This window comes from Camellia sinensis, chromosome 4 (assembly GCF_055761805.1).
Source record: "Camellia sinensis isolate YWXY chromosome 4, ASM5576180v1, whole genome shotgun sequence".
In the NCBI taxonomy this organism is placed as follows: domain Eukaryota; kingdom Viridiplantae; phylum Streptophyta; class Magnoliopsida; order Ericales; family Theaceae; genus Camellia; species Camellia sinensis.
This window is the reverse complement of record NC_138964.1, coordinates 18760937-18779577: the sequence shown is the minus strand read 5'-3', so window position 1 is coordinate 18779577 and position 18641 is coordinate 18760937. Positions and strand designations below refer to the sequence as shown.

Here is an 18641-nt window from a genome sequence, read left to right as displayed (position 1 = left end):
AAAAGCAATATTCATACAATAATCACCTAGATGAGAGGGAAGACATGAAAAGTCCCCGGCTCCCTGACTTATATATATATATATATATTATAGTATTCTTCCATGTAAATATTGGCTAGCCCCCACCAAATGACTTGCTGCCTTCGTCCGTATAAGCAGACATCAAGGCCTCTGATATATAATATACTCAATTCCACTGCATTTCTATCCTCATTCAAAGTCAATGTAGCCTAAAATAGAATCTCCAGATTCCAAACCTATCTGCACCTAGTGTTACAATGTAAAAGTGCTTCCTGACGGATGAGTGTTTGTCCTACAAAAAATATATAGGCTACGGAACTTTTGTACTGATTAATATGCAAATCAGAGACTTGTATTGAATAACAGCCTTCAGAGTACAGATATCAAAAGTATCCAGTGGGGTCATCCCACATGTATTCAACAGACATCTTAGGTATGGCTAGACCACAGTAGCAATTTGTTAGTTTGGCTTATGCCTCCATGGAAACCCCACCCAAACTATCAAGCTAGCACTAGTTGCGGCAAAAGATGCATTCATGAGGACCATAACTCTCAGTCATGGTGATTATAAAGAACCAAGAAATGAGTATGAGTTATAACAAAATTGCACTCTTCTTCAAGCCAATGTAGCCAAAAGCTCACCACATCCTTGGAGACACATCCCCAACTAATTGACAGATGAAAAACATCCCTACTCCAACTAGAATTGTCCTTGTATTTTCAACTTAACCCATTCTCTCTCAGTAGTAGTACATCTCCCAAAAGTCATGCCAAACAAGAAGTAACAGATATAGCAACAAATTTTGTTCTCTAAGATTCAAGTGGGTAGCATTAATAATTTTAGCAAATTCAAATGAAATATCTAAATGTGATTCTAAAACCTTAAATCCAGTGTTTTTATATTATCACAAGATCCATACCCACTAACAAAAAAAATCATTCTCAAGTCAAATCATTTATCTTAAACTTGTACCACTTTGTCATATCACAAATCAAGATCACCAATACAAATCTTGCTAGTTCTCCACATTAAAAAACCTAATTAGACAAAAAACTACTACTACTAGTAGTAGTAGTAGTAATAACAGCAGCAGCTACCTTAAAGAGAGAGAGAGAGAGAGAGAGAGAGAGATCGTAATACGCCGTCGCCACACCACCGCTGGCCGTCGTCGCTCGTCGAGAGAGAGATCGTCGATGAATACTCGATGTCGTCGCTGTGATCGTCGGTGAACTCGAACACCGCTAGCCGTCGCTGTCGTCGCTTGTCGAGAGAGAGAGAGAGAGAGATTGTCGCCGCTTTGGGAACTCGAACTCGTCTCTGTGATTGTGATACACGAACTCGATTTAGGGATTTTGGGGGTTTTGAGGGAGAAAGGTGTTAGGGATTTTGGGGAATTTGATCGAGCGCCATTTTGGCTGAAGGAGGGAGAGATGGAATTTTTTAGTACTATTTGCGACGACATGGAAAAACCGTCACAAATGATCAAATCCATTTATTAAAACGACGTCGTTTTAATAAGGGTTTCTTTTGCGATAGAGAATTCCTGTCACAAATGTCAACTATTTGCGACGGTAAATTTCACCCGTCTCAAAAAAAATATTTTTGCGACGGTACACAGTGCCGTCGCAAATACTTCCGTATTTAAGAGACTTTTTGTTGTGTGCTTATTAGCGACGGGGAAACTGCCGTCGTAGAAAACATTTATTTGAGACGGCTTCATATGCCGTCGCAAAAGACCACTTTTTGCGAAGGTATACATGCCGTCGCAAAAAGTTCCATGCTTTATATTCACTTTTCTTGTAGTGTTAGTGGGTTCGTTTAACAGTTTTAATTATTATTCTAATACCGATAGAGAGGAGTTTGATATCTCCTATAAATTTATTTCTATCCCATTATTGGGGTTGTATATAGGATTTGGTGTATTGTTAGATTTTAATGGTCTAGTTTAATACAATGATTCTCTTATTTGTAATTAGTATTTTACATTATAACTACATATTGTTACAATGTATTGTTTGTTAAAACTTGAATTTAGTAGGATTTTATAGAACTAAAAATATGACATTGATGATGATTTGTTAAACAAAATCAATGAAATTATGGTTATAATGCAAGTAATCTCAAAAAACTGCACTAAACAGCTCTTATTACAAAAAATACTAAAGATTTACAATTTAAATATTTAAATGCACCTACAATGACGTGATAATAGTGTTAAGCCTTACATGGTTAAATTCGCAATAATCAAAAGTTAATATGTCATGTCATTGTGAATCGAATTGGAAGCAAATTTTTTTTTTTTTAAATCTCAAATATCTTTTGCTACATAATAGAGCTAGAAACAAACTATGGCATTAGACATACATAGGGGTGGGTTCAGTTTGCTACCCTCAAAAAAAAAAAAAAAAAAAAAAACAACAACAACAACCTAGGTGTTACACATTGGTGGATGTCGACTCCCTATCAAACTTGATCTTATATTTTTCAGGCTTTGAAATATTATTTTAGTCTACAAGGAAGGACTGGATTAATATTTTAGGCCTAATAAATTAATGGATTGGATTGAGTTTGTTTAAATAAAGAGGGATTATTGTTTGAATGTAATATAAAGTACTTTAATGAACCAACTAGATTATTTTGAACTTGAAATGTTGGATTATTAATAACTTAAATTGCATTTTTCTTTAACAATCCAGTATATATACATTTCCTTATATACATATATATATATATAGTATAGATGCCCGATTGACAGAACCGAAAATTATAGTTTTTTTTGCTTGGGCTTGAGTTGATCCAATAGACCAAACATTTGAGTTGGGCCAGACTTGAGTAGTCACAAAGTCTTTTAGGTGATTCTATTTGCACCAAAATAATAACTCAGTACACCTAATTAGAATTTTAAAATTGTAATTCTTATTATATCTTTATGTAAATTTACTAATAAGGACAATAAATATTAAACTCTAAAATAAATATATATATTTTTTTCTCATGGTATATTCAAATCACTAATACATATTTTTTATATTCAACTCTCTTCATTTTCTTTTCAAGTTTCAATTATTTTCTTTCTCATTGTAAAACTCCAATTCACTCTACCAAAATTTACCATTAAAACTCTAATTCATTCTACCAAAACTTACCATTATCGTCAATACCAATCGGTTTGGGGTGCGTCTGTGATAGCAAAACCCCACTATTTTGATGGGTTTGATTGAAAAAAAAAAAAAGGGAAAAAAGGAAAAACAATTGAAGCAATGGAAGAAATGGCTTCATCCAGTACAGACCTTGACTTCACTGTTTGTTTATTATAAAGAAATTCAATTTCAACCCGTTTTGCTTTTCAAACTTTCAACCATGACATCCATGACAAAATTATTGTAAGGTGGGTTGCTATTATTACCTTGTAATCATCAATGGATGACTTAGAGTTTGTGTGTAAAATTAGGATTTTGATTTATTTATTATTAGGGTGTATCTTGAAGGGTAAAATAGGAAAAAATATAGGGTGCATTGAAAGTAAATTATAACTCTAAATAATTTAATATAATGTATTAAGAAATTGAGCATACTTAATGATTTTTTAGGTGCAAATAGAATCCCCCACCTGAGCCCAGCCCATCAATGTGACATTTCAGCAAAGGAGCAAGAATGAGAATACTTATATTAGAACTGTTATGTAAATGAACATGTCACACCATTTAGATAACATTTGGAAACAATAATACTACAAAAAAATTGTCCAGAAGACTAAGTAAATAAAATACATACATTATGAGTGTTGCCCATATCCACTTTTGGGATAAATTATGAATCATGCATAGAAACTAGCATTGTGTTGTCCATTTCAATTTCTTTTAGTATAAAATTACAATATTCTACTCCAAGAACACAGTTTTGATACAATAATAATAAAGGAAAAAAATATTCACACCATCATCGTCAATGAAAAAAAAAAAAAAAAAAACACCAACTCAATAACTATTTTTTCTTTAAAAATAAGCTTTCAGTAACTATTCTAGCGTACCTTACAATCTAAATAACACGCGGTCACTCGCGCCATTCATAAGGAAAGAACTTATGATCTCTGGTCATCTATTTAGGAACACCAAAATCATGCACTACTTCAACTACTCCATTGTCGGTATGGTAGGAGATTGCTTTACCGTGCAAATTTAAATAAACAATCCAGTGTTCATTAGCAGGATGAAATCCAACCACAGTGCTAACTATAAGATTATCAACCAAGCCAAAAATTTCCAAATACCTGGTAGCTAAGCTCACAACACTTACTCTATGCTTCATATGCCATAGAGCCAATCTGCAGCGAAAATCGCCTTCAAGACTCCATTTTTGTTTTGTTTCTTGATCGGTAAATGTTAGTTGCTAGTTGTTAGATTAGCACCTAAAACCAAACAAAAAGCAAACCAAGCCTTGAGTCTCATCAAATGGGGGTCGGCTACATGAATCCTTTTTCTCCACGTGACCCTATCAAAGGCCATTTCGTTAGTCAAATTAAGTAGATCTATATCTCTATTTACAACATTAGCCAACGTTAATCTAGGCCTACCCCATCCCCTAACACTCCCCTCTACTATTATAGCATCGCATCTCTTCACTACTGCCTCTGTTGGTCTCCATTGAATGTGACCAAACCATCTCAATCGATTCTCTCTGAACTTATCTTCTATCGGTGCTACTCCTACCTATTCCCGAATACACTCATTCCTAATTCTGTCTTGTTTAGTCTTGCCACACATCCACCTTAGCATCCTCATCTCAGCCAAACTCATCTTCTGTATATGTTGTTTCTTGGTTGCCCAACACTCCGTCCCATACAACATTGCTAGTCTAATAGCCATTCTATATAACTTACTCTTTAGTCTAGTAGGTATTCGTTTATCGCACAGTACCCCAGACGCATTTCTCTACTTACACCATCCCGCCTTAATCCTATGGGCCACATCCGCATCAATCTCCCCCGCTGTTGTGATAATCGACCCTAAATAACGAAAACGTTCACTCTTAGGTAGTTCTTGGTTCTCAATCTTCACTTCTCCTCTGCTTTCATTGTTACTGTTACTAAATTTACTCTCCATGTACTCTGTCTTTGTTCTGCTTATCCGGAATCCTTTCGATTCAAGAGCTTTTCTCCAAATCTCTAACTTTGTGTTAACTCTTTCTCTAGTCTCATCCACTAGTATGATATTGTCTGCAAAAAGCATACACCACGGCACGTCATCCTAAATATTTCTCGTCAACTCATCCATAACTAAAGCAAAAAGATAAGGGCTTATGGTAAATCTTTGGTATAACCAAATAGTGATAGGAAATTCATTTGTCTCTCCAGCAGGCGATCTAATAGTGGTCACCACTCCTTCATACATGTCCCTAATCACATCAATGTAACCTTTTGTCATCCCTTTCTTCTCTAACACCAACTATATTATATCTCGGGGCACTCTATCATATGCTTTCTCAAGGTTGATAAACACCATATGAATGTCTCTTTTCTTTTCTCTATTCTTTTCTATTACACTCCTCAAAAGATAAATCGCTTCCATTGTTGACCTGTCAGGAATAAACCTAAATTGATTCTCTGACACCTCTGTTATATCTTGCAATCGGCGTTCCATCACCCTCTCCCACACTTTCATTATATGACACATTAGCTTGATTCCTCTATAGTTGTTGCAATTCTGGACATCTCCTTTATTCGTATATATTGACACTAAAATACTCTTCCTCCACTCATCTGGCGTGTTCCTAGTCAATAAAATTTTGCTAAACAACCTAGTCTACCAAGCAACCCCCTTTTACCTAAGCACTTCCAAGCTTCAATAGGGATACCATTGGGTCCTAAAGCCCTATTTGATTTTATCTTTCTAAGTGCAATCTCCACTTCAAAGTTCCTAATTCTGCGATAAAACCTATGGTCTTGATTTATCGTATTACTAGCCATTTCTTCCCTTATTGTCGTACCTCCATGTCCGTCATTTAATAGTTTCTTAAAATAGTTCTTCCATCTTTCCTTAATCTCTTCATTCTTCACCAATACCTTAGAATCCTTACTCTTGATGCACTTAACTTGATAAAAATCTCTTGTTTTCCTCTCTCGTATCTTTGCAAATTTGTATACCCTCTTCTCTCACTCTTTACTATCCAGTCTAGTGTATAAGTCATCATAAGCTTTCAACTTCGCCTCTCTCATTACTTTTTTGATCTCCTTATTAGCCAATCTATAGCTCTTAAGGTTTTCCTCAGTTCTATCTTTCTGCCACTTTTTAAAGTACTCTTTTTTTGTCTTAACTACCACTTGAACCTCTTCCCTCCACTACCAAGTTTCCCTAAAGCTGGGTCCCGTTCCTTTCAACTCTCCAAACATTTCCCTTCAGATTCTCCTCATATAATTGGCCATCGAGTTCCACATAGTGTTAGCATCATCTTCCAAGTCCCAAGTACCTTTCTTATCCATTCTATTCTTAAATATTTCTAATTTATCCCCTTTTAGGTCCCACCATCTCGTCCTACGACGCCAACCACCCTTTCTAGCTTGGTATTGCCCTCTAAAACATAAATTTAATACCAAAATCCTATGTTGAGAGGTTAGGCTCTCTGCAAGAATCACCTTATAATCATTGCATTTTAGGCGGTCCACTTTTCTCACTAAAAAGTAATCTATTTGGCTCTTAACTGACCCACTCTTAAAAGTTATCAAATGCTCCTCCCTCTTCTTATACATAGTATTGGCTACCACTAGGTCAGAAGCCAATGCAAAATCTAAGATACTCTCTCCCGCCTCATTTCTGTCATCAAAACTGTATCCACCATGCACCATTTTATAGCCTAGTTTATATATGCCTAAACGGCCATTAAAATCTCCACCTATGGGAGAAAATCTCCCCACCCTTGGCAAAGCACCTAAGTATTTGTAGTCTCTTAATTCAACTCCCCTAAGGGGAATGAAACTCATGACCCCATTGGGACTAAGCCCTAAGGAAGACATGGTTTCCAACTAGGCTAAGCCTAGTTGGTTATCGCCCTCAAGACTTCATATTTCAATGGATACATCGTCCATTGTTCCATAGTGAAGATGCCCATTCAACACAGCTAGACACATTGAGGATACTTGGGCTCTCCTGGAAAATTCATAACCCAACATTGTCTTTCCACCATATTAGAAGAAAAGCACTCAATTGTTACTGTAGATCAATAAAAAATTTTGGAATCCCAAACTGCACAACCTTGTAGTAAATAGAGTCTTTGTATGGGTCACATGTGTTGTCGTTACAAACAAACCCAATAGCCACACTTTTATAGCATTTGGAGGGTTTTGGCAAGGCTGCCCACTGCTTAGTTGCTGGATTATAAATATAATACCGCATCTGATTGCAGAGAAGAAAACCATTAGAAGAAGCAACTAAGATAGCGGTCGTGCCAAGGAAACTAACAGATTCATCTAAATCATTATCCATTTTCTCTTTTTTGGTGGAATTGAATGAAAATCGAATTTGTGCTTACCTACGACTTTCCTGATCTTGGAAGAAGAAACCCATCATGTGTGGTGTGGGTTTCCATCTACGGGAACAACAACAATCGTGTACAGACGGACTAGAGATGTATTCGCGCCAACGCCTAGACACACACTTGAATGTAGGAAGTGATTTTGCTGGTAATTTATGTAATATATCCAATACATTGTCCTCAGGAAGTTTAGAGACAGGCTTCATGTCCACAACAAAATAGGCCCTCTGTATCACTGCATAAAATAAGAACAAATAAAATAAATGCACATTAACAAGTTTAAATTGACAAATTCATAGTAAAAAATTAGAATTTGATCCAAGACAAGTTATGCAAAAGATAGAGATGTGAAAGTATAAAACTTATAATATTCATACCAAAAAATGGCTCATAAAAAATAGATGGCTTTGTGCCTAAGACAAATTCTCAATTTGGTTCAAATTATTTATTCTCTTCGTGTTTAGAAGGGTGATCCCACAAAAACTTGGAACACAAATCATAAAATAACATAATATTTTTCAATATGTTGGTTTTATGTGTGTATTTATAGATTGAGTTGTTTTTATAATTGATTTCTAGTAGAATAGGAAAACTCTTTCCCACTTGAATTAGGATAGGATTGGGTTGTTCTCAGAGGGTTTTGTATCAAGTTGAAATTTTGATATGCTTTTTGAGGCTTTTGGTTGACTCACCTAAGTGTGAATGATTTCAATAAGAATCTATCTACAAAATTTATTTATGTGAAAATTGTACCAAGAAAGCTTATCATAGTATGTTTTTTTTTATCGGGCTTATCATTGTACTCTGAAAATCAACATTTTGTGGATTATCTTTCTGATACTAACTATAATATAATTACATTACAATTTTGATAAGATGGATTCGTGGTTAGCATAATGACTAGGATTACTTTGGTTCATTCATTTTTATTTTTTCTTTTAATCACACTTTATACATAATAATAATAATTCTATTTCGTTTCTGATTTATCTATTTGTGGATTGTTCTTCAAGGGTTTTGTATCAAGTTGAAATTTTCCAGGTGATGACCCAGCAAGCAAAAGATTCAACACCGTTTGACCATGTCGGAGACCTCAAAGCTAGCTAGCAAGGGTATTTTCAATCTAATGCACCGTAAGCCCAATCTTCTAGTGCCATGGCCACCATACCAAACACCTAACCCCTCTTTCTCTCCCTTTAATTTGTATCTTCCGCAGATCTCTCTCTACTTTCTTTCTCTAGATCTGAGAGATTTCAAGATTTGGACCAGTGATTTGAAGCTTTGTGATGTATCCATTGATATAAGTTTTTAAAAATAGTTTTTCTAGAAAAAAAAAACCTTTTAATTTTATCATAAAAATCAAAAGAACGAATTTTCTTTTGGAGATGAAAATTTTAATTTGGTAAGGAAATTTTTTTTGTCACAACAAGAAGCCAAATGTTTGGCGCCAAGCAAAACAATAAAGGCGCCTAAAATTGGTGATTGGTGACAAAAATTATTTTATCAAAAAAAAATTTTGGGCTTATTGTAGAAAAAAAATTTCCGCACAAAAAAATACATAAAGCAATTGATAGATATCCAACAACAATTTAATTTCTTTGAGGTCTAATAAGTTGAAGGGGTATGGATCTTCAGGACCCTCGAATTTCATCTCTATGTCCCACTTGTTACCTCTACTCTTTCTCTCTATCTTTGGTTTGCCTGTTGCAACCCATCGAGTTAAATCTTTGTCTGTGATTGATGATTATTGATTAGGGTTACCTCAGATTTTTCTTTGTTGGGTCTTGGGGTTTTCCTGATACTTTGAGGGATGATTTGAAATTATTGATGTTTGGATGTTTATCTATACTTCTAGTTAGTTGTTTTTCTTACAAGTCTAGTTAGTTTGGTAGTAGTGCAATGGGGTTTTTGCTGTTCTATTTTATGACTTAATTATCCAAAAAAATGTTGTAAAAACACTTCAAAATGGACTAATATAATGTATTACTTGTAAATTAACCAAAAGAATACCTTTTCTCCAAATTTAAGCTTCAAAAAGGGCCGTTGAAGAGCTAAATTATCACATAACAACTCATGTGCGTGGGAATCAACACAAATACATTGGAAGTGACCAATATAATTTGTAAGAAGTTAGGACACATGAATGGGATGTACCATTTGTGAATTAGCCTAAAAACAATTTTTTTTTCTTTCCATAATTTAATCTTGGAAAAAGTCCATTGGAGGGATATATTATCGACCAGTCATGAATGTGTATGAGAACTGATAAAAACACCTTAGAAGGGACCAATGTAACTTGTTGGAACTTACGGCGCATACACATGATGCACCATTTGCGAATTAGGCTAAATATTTTTTTCCTATACTTAGGCTTGAAAAATGGCCAATGAAGAGCAAAATTTTCAAATAGTCACGAATGTGCATTAGAACCAACACAAACACCACAACAGTGATTAATATAATTTGTAGAAACTTACGGAACATGCATGGGATGCATCGTTTGTGAATTAGATTGGAAAATCGGTTTTTAAATAATTAGGCTCGAAAGAAGGTCATCAGAAGAAAAATATATAGTCAAACAACCATGAAAGGTCCCATGATTTGGCTTAAACATTCCAGGAAGAACCAATATGTTACTTGTAGGAACTTACGACACATTCACGAAATTCACTATGTGTGTATTAGACACAAAAAAAAAATGCTTTCTTTTGTATTTACGATTAAAAAAAGTCTCTCAGATTGCTAAATTGTTAAACAGCCACAAATGCACCCAGAAATAGATACAAACACCTTGGGAGGGACTAATATAACTTGTAGAAACTTACAGCAAGTGCACGGATGTATAAATTGTGAATTAGCCTAAAAAATAATTTTTTTCTCCATACTTAAAGCTTCAAAAAAAAAAAAAAAACTGTCAAAAGGCTAAATTATCAAACAGCCATGGATTTGTACATGAACACCTTGGGAGGGACCAATATAAGTTGTATGAACTTATGATGCATTAATGGGATGCACCATTTGTGAATTATTCTTAAAATTAATTTTTTATTCCCATAATCTTGAAAAATATATGTTAGAGAGATAAATTTTATAATTGGTGTAATTGTGAATTGATTAGTTACTAATGTTTTTAATAATTTGTATAGCTGTTTAGCTACTAAAGTTTTTAATAATTTGTATAATTGATTAGTTACTAAAGTCTTTAATTTATTTTTTTTGCAGATTGGATTGGGGTGGCGTTTTTGACGTGCAACAATGATCTAATTTGTTTGAATGTTTATTTTTGTTTGATAAAGATACACATATTGTAGAGTTGCACTAGTTATTGTTGGATGTTTTGTGGAATTGCACTAATTAAAACTGTTGGATGTTTTGTGAAATTGCATTAGTTATAACTTTTGAATATTTTGTGGATATTGCATTATTTTATTATATGATGATAAACTTATTGTAATGGATGGATATTTTCATTTTGTTAATTTGTAAATGTGTTGATTTATAAGAAGATTTAAGTTAAGTTGTGATAGAATTTTTATATCAAACAGGTTTCAAAATGAGTAGGGTTATATTTACTAAACTAAAATTCATGTTTTTGATAGAATAGCTATATAATGTGGAAACAAAATTATGAAATTAGTGACACAATTGTTCATTGCTAAATAATGTGGTTTTATGTCCCTTATTTGGCTTAGGTGGATGATTAATTTTGTCATCCATTCTTTATTTCGTCGTGAAATAAATTTGTCATGACAAAAAATATTCACATTTTGTCACTATTACCCTCAATGTGCGACTAATTTTTTTGACATTATTTCATCAATTTTAATGATGAATTTGTTTGTCTCTATTGGTAGCTTCTTTGAGAATTTTTTTTTTCTTCATTCACATTAAACACAACAAAATTATTTCGTCTCTATTTCTTATATTTATGATAAAATAGTTATCTCTAATTTCTTCCTTTAATGACAAAATGTTTCATCGCTAATTACGTACAAGTATGTTCCCAGCAATGTGTATTGGAGACAAAAAAAATCTTCACAAATTTATCATTTTCAATGACGAATTTATTTTTTTTGTCTCCAAGGACGTTTTGGCGACAAAATGGGTGACGGACATTTTTCGTCGTAATTAGTTTGGATGACGAAATGTGTACATTTTGAGATAAATTTGTTTCGTCTTTAAGTCCCAAATTTGTTGTGCTGCTCTAATCACAACTCCTTTGTGAGCTGCCTTGCTTGAACCTATCCTTTTTTGCCCCATTCTTCTGGCTAAACCTATGAATCCTCTCAAAACCACGGTGTTGCTAGCTCGATCCCTTCTTTTCTGTTTCTTCCTATTCTTTTTCAAGAAGTTGTTAGTTACATATTTTTGAAATAATTACATTAATTTTTCTTTGACTCGTTACAAAACCTTTGGAACTCGATATTATTATAGTTAGGGTGAATTATACTAACAGCCCCTATAGTTTGAAACTTATATTACTTTGATCATTGACTTTTCAATTGTGATACATTTGACCTTAAATTTTGAATCTTGTTCCAAATAAAGATAATTAAAGATATTGTTGTTCTATTTGAAGGGTAAAGTCATCATACAATTTATTTTGTATTGGTTAACTTATATGTGTTTGAAATGTAATGTTATTTTTTTTACTGAATAATGTTGGAACTTTTGTTGTTATAAAGTTCTATTTGGTTTGGTTTGGTTTTCAGAATCTATTTTCAAAAAAAAATTCTAAAAAAGTAAAAATTAAATTGGTGAAAAAAAAAATGAAAAACACATCATTTTTATATAATTTTATCTTTTGGGAGGGTAGAAATAATTTTTTACATAATTGTTTTTGATATTTAGTTTCGTTAAATTAATTTTTATTTTTTAAAAATCAAATATGGCAACAACTTTGATGTGATTATTAAATCAATCCATTAAATCAAAAAATCTAAAATCAAAAATATTTTATATATTAAACATATTAATTATACATTAAAAGACTAATAATCATCCATTACATGATAACCATTTAAAAATATTTGTTAACAACAAATACAACCATCTATTATATTTTTTTTTTATCGGCAAAGAAAATTTTTATTGAAAAAAACATTCAAGGAATGAAGTTTACATCAATAAAGAGGAGCTTGGGCCTGAAAAGCCCCAAGCGCCAGTTGGTGAGAAACCAACAAAGAGAAAAGGAGAGGAAAAAACAACAAGCATAACCAAAAACTCCCAGAGGTTATAACACTGCAGCAAAAATCAGCCAAAACAGAGGCATTCTCACACAGTGGAAAGAGCATTTTATAGCAGAATTCTCACACTGCAGCAGACAGAACCTAATTCAATCCTTCAGAGTGTTAAAATTTTAGCATACACTCTTTTGGCTCAGAACCAGCTTAACAAGTAGACCTCCACTCAGACCATCACTCAGCTGCTGGACCCAAGAGACAGCAACTCAGCCAAATGGACCCAAGCAACATAACAGCACCAGAGTTGAGATCAAAGCTGCAAAAAATCACTACACTATAGCACCACAGAACTGCACTGAGATGGACAAAACCACTGATAATGCTAAACAAAGCCAAGCAAAGAAACAATAAATTTGGCCAACTGATAATGCTGAACAGAGGAACAGGGCAGAGAAACTGACTAACAGAAGCAATCACCAGCTGATGAACCAAACCAACCAGATCAACAACCCCAACAGCTCATATACAAGCCTAGCAGAGCATTATACCAAAACAGAAAGACCAGATCAGCAACCCCAACTGATAAACCAGATTAACACCAGTAGATAAACAAAACCAACTGATAACCTGCAGATCAAACTCCAACCCAGCAGAAAAGAAGCTCTGGCAAAACATGGCCCAAAGAAGCTTTGGCAAAGCCAGCCCATCTAAAGATTTGAATTCCCAGCTCTGATTTGCCTACAGTTGAAGGCTAAATCATCAACTGAGAAGGGAAGGTCCTTGATGGTTGCTTTCAGCCATAGTGCAGCTCTGACTTTGATACTTTCACTCAAACCTGAAATATTTGGTTGAGCCTCTTCGAAAATACATTCGTTCCTACACTTCCACAGCGACCAAAGAACAATGAGCGGGATAGCTCTCCAAATTAATCTATCAAAGTGATTGAAGTTTACTATCATCCACCATTGGAGAAGGCCATCAACTGAATCTTGAATGCACCAAGAAAGCCCCCATTCATGAATAATTGAAGACCAGATCTGCCATGAAAAGGGGCAGTGAAGCAAGATATGTGTGGCTGATTCAGATTCGAAGCCACAGAAGGTGCAACTGATGGAAACAGATGGGTCTAAAATACCAATTCTGAGCATAAATTCTGCTGACTTAATTTTGTTCTTCCAAGCCAACCAACAGAAGAATGAAACCTTAGGAGGGACAGCTCTATTCCAGATATGATTACAAATTGGAAGATAAGGACCAAGGGTGGAATTACTGAAAGAGTAAATTGAGGAAACAGAAAACTCACCAGTGTTTGCAGTAGCACAAGCCCAGAAAAAACAGTCAGCTTTGTGTGGAGACAGAGAAGGGGTTGACAATAGGGCTTCAATCAAACTAGTTTCTTCCTCCAATTCCCAAGAAAACATCATTCTTCTAATGGGTAAATTCCAAGTATTTGGGCTGGGTTTCCTATCAAAGTATTGATGAAGAGAACCATCTTTATCAGTTGAGAGATTGAAAATGAGGGGAAAATCATTCTTAAGGCAAGTGTTGCCACACCATTTGTCATGCCAAAACTTGATTCTGTTTCCATCCCCCACTTTAATTTGACAATTATCCGCATAAAAATTGAAAATATTACTGCAATGGTTCCCAATAGATAAGATGTCTTTCCACACTCTAGAATGTTTGTAGGAGAAACTTACCGGTGGATTCCAACAAGCCTCATCTATCTTGTATTTGCTACATATAGCCCTCGTCCAAAGAGAATTAATTTGAGTTCCAAATTTCCACCACCATTTAAACAATAGACATGCATTTACATCTCTTATTCTTCTAATGCCCAAGCCCCCTTGATTAATGCTTTTTGCAGCCTCCCTCCATTTCACTAAGTGGACTTTCCTTTTCAGGTCGTTACCACCCCATAAAAAAGCTAATTGAATCCTCTCAATTTCTTTGGCCACACCTTCTAGCATCTTAAATAAAGAGAGAAAATAAACTGGTAAACTAGATAAGGTGGACTTGATTAGTGTTAACCTGCCTGCAAAAGACAGCAGTTTTCGCTTCCACCCCGAGAGTTTGGATCTGAATTTGTCAAGCACAGGTTCCATGTAGATTTTCTCCCGGGGTTGGCTCCAAGAGGTAGACCCAGAAATTTCAGAGGTAGGCTGTGAAGTTGACAGTTGAGGAGCTTTGCAAAGGAGAGCAAGAGTGAATCATCCACACTAACACCACATACCACACTTTTGTGATAATTTATTCGCAGACCAGATAAAACTTCAAAGCTCTTAGAACTCTTTTAATAAGCACCATCTGATCCCAATCTACTTCAGAGAAAATAACTGAGTCATCCGTAAATTGCAGATGAGACAAAAGAACATCCTTTGACCCAACAAGCACTCATCTAAGTATGCCAAGATTAGTTGCTATGTTCAAAAGCATGTTAAGACCTTCAGATACAATATTGAACAGAAAATGTGAGAGCGGGTCGCCCTGTCTAAGACCTCTTTGTGGTGAGAATTCAGTAGTTGGTGAACCGTTCACAAGAATGGAGATCCTAACTGAGGTAATACAAGTTTTTATCCAGGAAATCCATTTGTTCCCAAACCCAAAATTGGACAGAAGAGAAAATAAAAATTCCCAGTTCACAGAATCAAAAGCTTTTTTGAAGTCTAGCTTTAAAATTAGACCGGGCTTCTTGGACTTTTTCCATCCATCCACTACTTCATTGGCAATAAAAACCTTATCTAGGATGTTCCTCCCACCTATGAATGCAGTTTGTGTTTCACCAATGATGGAGGGAAGAACTGGCTTCAATCTATGTGTTAGTACTTTAGCTAGAATTTTGTAAAGGGAGCTTACAAGGCTGATGGGTCTGTATTCAGACAGGCCAGTGGGATTGTCCACTTTGGGAATCAGACTAATAAAAGTGTTGTTGATGCCATAGGTCAGTTTTCTATTTGAATGAAAATCCACAAAAAATTGCATAATCTCAGGCTTCATGACCTTTCAAAATTTCTGATAACACAACAAGTTAACACCATCAGGGCCTGGAGCTTTGTTGCTATTGCAATCCTTAATTACAGCCAAAACCTCAGCTTCACTGAACTCTGAGACAAGGTGTTGAAATACATAGTCTGACCCAATGGTCTTGAAAACCCCTTCCAAGACAGGTCTTGTAACCCAATCCTCTGCAAGCTGTTTCTTGAAGTGTTGATTGACCTCAAGCTTAACCCTGTGAGGATCCTCATGAGATACTCCATTAACTTCGATAGAGTTAATCATGTTCCTGCTCTGTCTAGCATTGGCAAAAACATGGAAAAACCTAGTATTCTTATCCTCATTGAGAGTCCAGTTCAATCTGGATTTTTGGTGCCAAATCCACTCCACCATCCTATGAAGCTTCCACATCTCACCTCTGACCACTCTTCTTCTTGCCAATTCAGCTTGAGCCAGAGGTCTTTCTTCTGCCAAAATATCAATTGCATGAAGTTCCTCTTCAGAAACTTTAAGTTCATATGAGACATCACCAAATACCTCAACATTCCATTTCTTCAGCGCTAGTTTCAGATGCTTTAATTTTTGAACAAGTATGTAGCCAGCCCATCCAGTGACCAAAAAGCTGCTCCAGATAGCAACAAAAAATTTAGAAAAGCTTGGATGAAGAGTCCAGGCATTTAGAAACCTGAAAGGTTTGGGTCCCCAATCTCTTTCATCTTCCATCATCAATAGTGGACAGTGGTCTGAAATTAATCTAGGCAGTCCCCATAGTTTCATTCTGAAATTAATCAGCCACTCAGGTCCAAGCAAAATTCTATCTATACGACTCCATTTCTCAGATTCCTGAGCATTACACCAAGTGTGTTTTCTTCCATGAAGGGGTAAATCATTGAACTCACATTTTCCAATAAACTCATTAAGATGATGCATCCCTCTATCCCTCCTGGAGCAGCCTACCCTTTCTCCTATATGCCTTATTTCATTAAAGTCCCCACCCATACACCAAGGAGCAGGGAAATGGTCTTTGAGCTTGAGGATATCAGCCCAAAGAGATGATCTAGCACAGATATCATTTGGTGCATATATGTTGATCAAAACACACTCAAAAGAGTTGTACAGGGAACCAGAAAGCAAGATGTACCTCCTATTACAACAACAACCAGAGAGTTGAAAAACAGTAGGGTCCCAGATACAAAGAAGCCCACCAGTAGAGTCTTCAGGATCCACAGACATGTATTCCATATTTCTGCATCCCCAGAGCCTTCTAACAACATTATCAGAAGTTACTGCTTTTTTGGTCTCTTGGAGGAAAACAATATCAGCATGCTTGTCTTTTATAAGACTTTTGATTCTGCCTTTCTTCTCAGGTTTACCGACACCCCTAATATTCCAAGATAGAAGCTTCATAATTAAACATAATAATACAGTCAAGTCACCCATCTGCAGTGTCTTATTTCTGAGTCGTCCCCTCCTTGGTGATTCTGGCTTTATCCTTCATCTCAAGATCGATTATCTTGTTTAAAACCACATCCTCCTCACTGTTGAAGTTAACACCCAGTGATTTCCCCAATTGTATTGTAGCTTCGGCTTCTTCCAGAAGATAATTGTTAGAAGATGATCCACTTTCAGATAAATCGGACTGAGCAAAGGTAGAAGCTGCGGGTCTAAAGATAACATATTTGGAAGAATTATTTAGAGCTGCTGCAGTTCTGAAGCCATGGAATCTAGCAAAGACGTTAAATCCCTCTATGTGAACCTTCTTCTTCCCTTTTTTCCTCTCAGTTTGCAGTGGTTCTGTATAAGGAATAATAGATTTACCTTGGGCTTTTAGATTGAGGCTTACTAAGCTTACTCCATTTGGCCCCAACTTTTTTGATCGCCCAGCAGATTGCAAAAGGGCCATATCACTGGATAGGGACTGGTTTGGTACATGGGCCAAATTAACCTCCAAATTGATACCAGGCCCAATGCCAGGCCCAAGGTCTCCAATAGGTTCGTTGGCTAAAATGACATCCAACTTAATACCCGGCCCACATCCGTCTATAGATTTTCCTGAAGGAGCTTGCTGAACACACTTCAACCTGCCATCATTATTTTTTGAATTTTGGTCTGATCCTTCCAGCAAAGTCCCCTCAACGCTTGCTCCCTCTGACCTGATGGAGCCTCCAACACAGAGAGTCTCTTCAACCACAGTTCCTGTTCCCTCCCCGATGAGACCGCAACTAGACTCTTTCCTTTGTTTAATCCCGTTAGTGCAAACCAGATCAGTTCCGAGCAAAACACTCAATTGTGCCACCTCATCATCATCGTTTTTGACCCTTGTAGCTGCCTCTGGAGTGTTGCTAACCTCCTCACTGTTACTGGCTTCTATGAAGTTGGAGTCTTCCATTCTTGATGACTTCATCCCACCAGAATCTGCTAGATGGTCTTCGCATACAAGAATGTAATAAGAAATGCCCTTACACTCCAAGCAAATAGTTTTGTTTATATATTCCATGGATGCAGTAGCTACTGTGATTCTGGCGTGAGAAAAAGATTTAGGATGGCATATATCACCATCTAGGCTGAGGATGGTGCCCCAAACCTTACCAATGCTGTTGAGTGTATTCCTATTCCATAGATGCAGGGGTATACCATAGCATCTCAACCAAACGCACCTCTCCTGCTGCAGATGGAGATTTGGCTTCCAAACCATCACGAATTGGCTCTAGCCCTTTAGCCACTCTGTAATCTTTCCAATGTTTGACTGGAGCTCATTAGAAAATTTAAAGGATAGTAATATATCACGACCTCCCCCTTTCCTGACTTCAACATGCTCCAATCCTTTCTCTACCAGAGCTTTCATAATGTTGTGTGCGGTAAACTCTGCATTAAATCTGACTATAACACTATCATAGAGCCAACCGTTGCCCTCT

The 18641-nt window shown here is 35.8% G+C and overlaps 1 protein-coding gene across 1 annotated transcript; it reads right to left on the bottom strand.

Annotated features, from left to right (window-relative positions):
* Positions 1 to 15735: 15735 nt before the first annotated feature.
* On the bottom strand, positions 15736 to 17133 carry LOC114276156 (uncharacterized). Its single transcript, XM_028217935.2, has one exon. The coding sequence runs from the start codon at positions 17131 to 17133 to the stop codon at positions 15736 to 15738; it is 1398 nt and encodes a 465-aa protein (XP_028073736.2).
* Between the last annotated feature and the right edge of the window lie 1508 nt (positions 17134 to 18641).

Bases quoted from the DNA above. Each gene is read 5' to 3' on its own strand.
- LOC114276156 (XM_028217935.2), bottom strand. From the start codon at position 17,133: ATGAAGCTTCTATCTTGGAATATTAGGGGTGTCGGTAAACCTGAGAAG.